Raw genomic sequence first — 7463 nt, 5'->3', positions numbered from 1 at the left:
TAATGCTTCCCGCTCCCTCCCCCCCTTCCCTCTTTGGTTAAACTCTTCCCCCCCCCCCCCCCCTTTCCCTCTTTGGTTAAACTCTTCCCACTCCCTCCTTCCCTCTTTGGTTAAACTCTTCCCACTCCCCCCCTTCCCTCTGAGATTCCTCTATCTGTTACGTGCTTCCATGTCTCTGGATCTATTTTGTTCATTAGTTTATTTTATTCCTTAAACTCCACATATAAGTGAGATCATGTGATACTAGAAAGCTGTGAAAAAGAAGTATCTCTTACTTTTTGAGACAGCATGGAGATACCTGAAGAGTATTATGCTACATGAAATAAGCTAGTCAGAGAAAGACAAGTATCACATGATCCCACGGGCTCTTACCAGGCCTTCTATCCACCTACCTACATCTATTTTTCTATGATCTACACTCACTTCTGATACAATGGATGAGCTGTCCTTGCTGATTAAAAGCCAAATCCTCCACTTGTACACTTGATCCCATCCCTCTTGCTTAATCAAGAACATTTCTCTAGCAATTATCTCCTCCCTCGACATAATCAAGTCTCCCTTTCTACTGAATCAGTCTCACCAGTATTCAAACATTCTGTAAATACACTTATCTTTGAAATAAAAAATATTTAAACACTTGCCTTGGATACCCCTCCAGATACTGCCCCATTTTATAGTGAAAATCTTTGGGGGAAAAACTCTTCCTGCTTCCATTTCTCTTTCTAAATCTACACCAATCAGGCTTTTGCTTCCCACCCCCACCCTACCCTACATACACCACTGAAAGGATTCTTATAAAGGCCACAAACAGCCCTTTCATTGCCAAATTCAATGATCAATTCTCAGAACTGATCTCTCTGAAACAAACAATAGCATTTAATATAGTTGATCACTCCCTCCTTAAAAAAAAAAAAAATCATTGCCTTCCAGAACACCAGACACTCCTGGTTTTCTTCCTATCTCACTAATGTCAATTTCTCAATATCTTTTGCTGGTTCCTTCTCATCTCCCAACCTCTAAATATTGGAATTCATCTCTTCTCTATCTAAACCCACTCCTTTGATCATCTTATTTTGCTATCTTTATATTAATGACTTCCAAATATGATCTCTATCCCAGACTTCTCTCCTGAACTTCAGATTAGCATATTCAATTGCCAAATCAGTAACTCCATTGACATATCTAATATGCATCTCAAAACTTTCTTTTCCAAAATTAAACTCCTATTACTCCCACCAAAACTAACTCATCCCATAGTCTTATCTTAGTAAATAACAGCTAAATCAAGCCAAATGCTCCCACACACACACACAAAAAAAAACTTGGGAGTCATTCTTGAACCCTCTTGTCTCTTGCTCCTTATACCCAATTCTTCAGCAATTCCTCTTGACCCTACTTCTAAATGTGACCATTCTGCATATGACCACTTCTCACTACTTTATGGACTAAACCACCATTTTTATCTCTTGCCTAATTTCCTTGATGATGCTCTTGCCCCACTATATTCTCAAGCAGCTGGGATAAGCATTTTACTTATTTTAACACAACTATTTACAATTTTAATAACAACCCTTTAACCTTAAATGTTTTCTGGAACAGTATACATAAATTAACTTTAGTCAAGCCTTATCAGATTATTTAAGTTTCTGTGGGAGTTTTCATGTAAAGATGTGAGCAAACTGAAGTCTTTCTCACACTATTTAGATTTACTAGGTTATATTCAGTGAGTCCTCATATGCCTTTCAAGAGAAGAGCTATCAGTATAGGTTTTCCCACATTCTTTACATTCATATGGTCTCTCTCCAGTGTGAACTTTTAAATGCATCCGAAGGACTTTTCTAGAAATGAAGGCTTTATCACATTCCTTGCATTTAAATGGCCTCACTCCTGTATGATTTCTTTCATGTATTTTAAAGGAACGATCATCTTTGTAGGTTTTACCACATTCTTTACATTTATAGGGTATCTCTCCAGTGTGCAATTTCAAATGGATCTGAAGGTTTTTATTACTAGCGTAGGCTTTATCACATTCCTTGCATTTAAAAGGCCTCACTCCTGTATGACTTCTTTCGTGTATTTGTAAGGAACTATAACGTCTGTAGGTTTGACCACATTGTTTACATTCATAGGGTTGCACTCCAGTGTGCATTTGTTCATGTCTTTGATACCAACTAAGGCGAGCAAATACTTTTCCACATTCCTTACACTGGTAAGGAATATTCCCAGTATGTATGTTCATGTGTGCTCCAAGGGAGCTGCGGTGATTGTAGGCTTTACTACAGTGCTGACATTTATATGGTTTCCCTCCTGTGTGAAGTTTTTCATGTATTTGTAAGGAAGAGTTTTGTTTGAATGCTTTTCCACACTCCTTACATGTATAGGGTTTTTCTGCTATGTGAATCCATTTGTGTCTTTTTAAGGAAGTGCGATATCTGAAGGCCTCCCCACAAACACTACATTTATAGCGTTTCTCTTCAGTGTGGCTTCTTTCATGTATTTGAAAACTTGGATAATTTATGAGGGTTTTTCTACCGTGTTTGAACTGAGAGAGCTTCTCTCCAGTGTGGGTTCTCTCTTGAAGAGAAGTTGAAGAACTAAAGTTTTTCTCACATGTCTTCTGCTTACAAAGAGCATCTACAGTATGTGTGATCATGTGACTTCTAAGCAATCTGAGCCCCATTAAGGCTTTTCCACATGTCTTACATTTATAGGTTTTCTTTTCATTGTGAGTTCTTTCATGTATTTTCCTAAGCCAAGGGGAACTAAAGGCTTGCCTACATATGTTACATTTATATGGTTTCTCTTTATATTTCTGATACTCAGAGAGCTTATATCTGGTGTGCCATCTAATGTGCCTATTATGAGATGAATGATCCATGAAGATTTTCCCACATATCCTGCATTTATATAGTTTTACTTCCAGAACAAATTTGTTGTTCAGATTGATATTTGGCATAAGGCTGACATTATCTCCATACTGACTAACCTTTTTGCTTTCACAGATTTCTGTTGACCTAAGAATTCTTTGTTTTCTCCCCTGGTTTTTTGTCTCATCTCCCCATTTTATATTTACTGAAGCCAGGTTCCTGGAGGTTTCCCACATTACATCTTTGTAGAGTTTTTTCTGTGATGGATTTAGTAAAGCCCACTCCTCCCAGGTGAACTTTATAATCACATCTTCAGGGACCAATGACTCCATTTCTAGATATCCTGAGTCTCCCTGAGTCCTTCCTACCCCTCCAACCACCTATGCAGATCGCAGAACGACACAAGAAGCAGCACAGCCACCAGGAAACAATGATCATCAGCCAGGATGGAGCAGAGCTGGAACATTTATCTGGAATAATCATTTGAAAGAGTACGTCATGTCATTCTTCTGCTTAAAACCCTCCAATGACTTCCTATCTCACTCAGAATAAAAGATGAAGTCCTTTCAGAATCCAAGACCCCACAATACCCTCCCTACAGATACCTCTCTGGCTTCAGCTGCCACTATATTTCCCCACTCACTCCACTTGAATTACATTAGCCTCGTTGTTCTTCCTTTACTATAGTACTCAGCCGCCCACCTCAGGACCTTTGCACTTGCTATTCCCTCTTCCTGGAATGCTCTTTATCCAGATGTCCACCATTTGCTTCTTCACCCTCTTATTAAAATTCTCCAATAAAATCTTCCCTGACCACCCTATTTAAATTCTGAGCAAATTGCAACATGCTCTTTCTGCCTGCACAGTTTTATTTTTCTCCATAGCAATTCTCGCCATCAGACATACTATTTTATACGTGTGCATTTGTTTCTCTGTCTACCCCTACACATGAAAATTTCACAAGAACAGAGCACTTTATCTGTTCACTGATATTTACACAGGATCCAGAATAGTACCTAGTACAGGACAGACAGTAAGTGTTGAATTAATTGAAGAAATAAGTGCTATCTCATTTTAACTGCACTTAAACCCTATAAGGCAGATATTATTACGCCCTACTTTACTGATTAGAAAGTGAGGCCCAAACTGATTAAATAATACATCCAATAGCATACATGTAATGAATACAGAAATAAAGATTTGGCCATGGAGCCTACTTTCAAAGCCTATCCTTTTTTTCATGACCTTGATTTGATTTCTTTTCAGAAGTAAATACTTGTCCATGTGGCATAGGCTTAAAATAAATGGAAAAGTCTTTAAATCCCAATCATGTGGTACCAAATAAATGTAAGGGATTCTGGATATATAATGGCAGTAATGGTATATATTTTTACTTTGCTCAAATCTCCCCCATAAAGCCAGACAGAAAAACTCAGCAAACTCAAAAAACCCATGGACAACATCTATTACAAACTAGGTAGCAAGATAGTCCTAGAAGACAATTTAAGAAGGAAAGGACAACTCATTGGTACCCACAGTACCTACATGGTATCAGCACCTGCATAGGGTACACAGATAATATATTAATATTATTAATAATTGTTATTATTGTTGTGTTGCCTTTGGAGAGTAACAGGAAACCAATTATCTTGAAAACTGTTAAATGAAGGGGAAAATCAAGTATTTATTCTACCTTTTTTTAATTGAATTTATTGGGGTGACATAGTTAATAAAATTATATAGGTTTCAGGTGTACAATTCTATAATACAGCACTTGTATATTGTATTGTGTGCTCACCACCCCAATTCAAGTCTCCTTCCATCTCCATTTATTACCTCCCCCGTTACCTTCTTCTACCTGCTTCCATCCTCCTTTCCCTCTGGTAATCACCATACTGCTGTCTGTGCCTGAGTTTGGGGCTTTTTTTGGGGTGGGGGAAGTTGCTTAATCCACAGTGCTTACATTCATAGGGTTTCCCTTTTTTATTCTTCCTTTCTTTAATGAACTATACCACTGGTTAACCAAATGATAAATATTTCAACTAACAAATGAAAAAGAAATTAGAGCATTATAACATCACTATTTTGCAAATACTAATCTAGGCATTGAGCATCAAAGCTTGCTAAAATCACACAAAAAAAAGAGATAGCCAGTTGTTATATGCCTGTTTATAAAATATCACACTGCTTACAATCTTGCCAAACACAATTTAAAAAATTGAATGTGAACCTCAACAGATTTCTAGATGGGAATTTCTCAGCCTCAGCACTAATGATGTTTGGAGTTGGATAATTCCTTGCTGTAGGGGTCTGTCCTGTGCATTGTAGGATATGCTAGTAGTACCACCCACTCCATTGTAAAAATTAAAAAAAATGTCTCTAAGCATTATCAAATGTCCCTGGGTAGAGGCATAAAATCACACACACACACACACACACACACACACACACACACACACACACACACACCAATGAAAACCACTGCTCCAATGCAACTACCATTCCACAGGTTAAAGCAGAGAACAGAGGAACATGGTAAACAAAACCATATGGGGGCAATCAGCAAAATACAGATTGTGGAAACCTTCACAGATCAAATGACCCAGATTCTTCAATGAATAAATTCCCAGGGAAAAAAGGCAAAGATGAAGCGGGAGGGGGGGGTAGGTCCTTTAGATAAAAAGACACTTATTACACATAAGTGTCTTTTTAAAAACAGGCAAAACTAAACTATAGGGTTTAAGGATGCACAGTTGAGTGATAAAATTATAAAGAAATAGAAGTGATTACTATAAAAGGCCTATGGGAAGAGAGGATATGTGACTAAGGTTGGAATGAGTCTTTTGGTAGACATTGGGACTTCTTAGATGACTGGCAAAATCCTATTTCTTTACTTGGGTGTCATTTAAAAGGGTGTTGACCTCATAATAATTCATTAAGTTTTACAGTTGTTATGTCCACTTTTATGTGTCTATGTTTGTCCAATAAAAATGCATAAATGATGCCCAGCTGGTGTGGCTCAGTGGTCGAATGTCGAGCTATAAACCGGGAGGTCACGGTTTGATTCCCGGTCAGGGCATGTGCCCGGGTTGCAGGCTCGATTCCTCTGGTGTGGGGCATGCAGGAGGCAGCCAATCAATGATTCTCTCTCATCATTAATGTTTCTATCTCTCTCTCCTGCTTCCTTCCTCTCTGAAATCAATAAAAAATATTTTTAAAAATAAATAAAAATGTATAAATCCGTAAAAACATAATAAATAAACACAAGAATCTGCCTTTCTTTCCACTTCACTTGAGTTGGAGTTCTACAGAAACTGTCCTTGAGAGAAGAACTTTGAATTTTTTAAGTCAGATCAATGTTTACTGGTACATTCCCTTAGCTTAGAGATATAAATCATAATTATTATTTCAAAAACTATTTTGAAGGTAACAGGAATTATCTCAACCCAACACAAACCATGTGTGTAATGTACATATCTTGGTCTACTGTTTAAGGAACATCTCACGTCAAATCAGCTAATACTCTCAAAGGAGCCTATTGTGATCCAGGCGATCTGCCAGGTACTGGGAGAAAAAGCAAAATGCAAAGTAGTGAAGCATTGTCAAATGTGAACAGAGCTCATGTGAACTGCATGGACTAAGGAGAGATTTGTGGGATGAGAACTTTTTTTTTGTTTTGTTTTGTTTTTCCTTTTATTTATTACATTTGGACCTTTAAGAAACATATACCATCAGATATACCACTATTTAGTAAAAATCTATTCTAGTTTTTAGGAAGCATATGTGTCACAAACCATCTCGTTTCTACTCGCTAAAACTTAACTAAGTTTATCAAAAAAGGTAGGCTCTGATCTATGGGATCCTGAGCCTTGAGGTTTTGAATGTTTTGATTATTGTAAAAACAATTTCAAGTGGTTGAACTTAATTCCTAGCTGTTTTCTTCTAGAAAGGGCCAATCATTTTGAAGTTATATACTCCCTTGCAAGAATATTCAATTCCTTAAGCTTTGTGATCTACTCTGTCTTTGGAAAACTTGATAAAAAAGTAATTTTTTTTTCTGTACAATAAGGATGAATTAACCAGAACGTACCCAAAAAGAGAAATATGCTAATTAACCGGGACGCCATAACGGGCCGACTGGACAGGAGGTTGTGTGGGCAGCATCGGGGACGGGGCGGCAGGGGCCTCCGTGCGCCTGCACTGGGGGAGGGCCTGATCAGTAGCGGCCGCGGCTGCTTCAAGGGCCAGAGAGGGAGGCAGGGCTGGACCAGCAGCGGCCTCAGCTGCTGCGGGGCCTGGGGAGCAAGGCAGGGCTGGGGCAGCAGGCTGCAGGGTCCAGAGGTCCAGGGAGTGAGGCAGGGCCAGACAAGCAGGCTTTGGGGCTTGGGGAGCAAGGCAGGGCCGAACCAGCAGGGAGCGGGGCCCAGGGAGTGAGGCAGAGCCGGATCAGCAGAGGCTGCAGGGGCTGCTGTGCTGTGGGCCCAGGTCAGGGCTCATGCAGGAGGCAACCAATCGATGTGTCCCTCTCACATTGATGTTTCTCTTTGTCTTTCCCTCTCTCTTCCATGCTCTCTAAAAATCAATGGGAAAATATCC

At 39.1% G+C, this 7463-nt stretch overlaps 1 protein-coding gene across 1 annotated transcript; it reads right to left on the bottom strand.

Annotated features, from left to right (window-relative positions):
• Window positions 1-1720: 1720 nt before the first annotated feature.
• LOC102239657 (zinc finger protein 791-like) lies at window positions 1721-2680 on the bottom strand. The gene has a single exon (XM_005860352.2). It carries the CDS (start codon window positions 2678-2680, stop codon window positions 1721-1723), a length of 960 nt encoding a protein of 319 aa, XP_005860414.2.
• Window positions 2681-7463: the final 4783 nt, after the last annotated feature.

Source organism: Myotis brandtii, unplaced genomic scaffold, assembly GCF_000412655.1.
Source record: "Myotis brandtii unplaced genomic scaffold, ASM41265v1 scaffold1337, whole genome shotgun sequence".
In the NCBI taxonomy this organism is placed as follows: Eukaryota; Metazoa; Chordata; class Mammalia; order Chiroptera; family Vespertilionidae; genus Myotis; species Myotis brandtii.
This window is presented reverse-complemented; position numbering and strand designations above follow the sequence as displayed.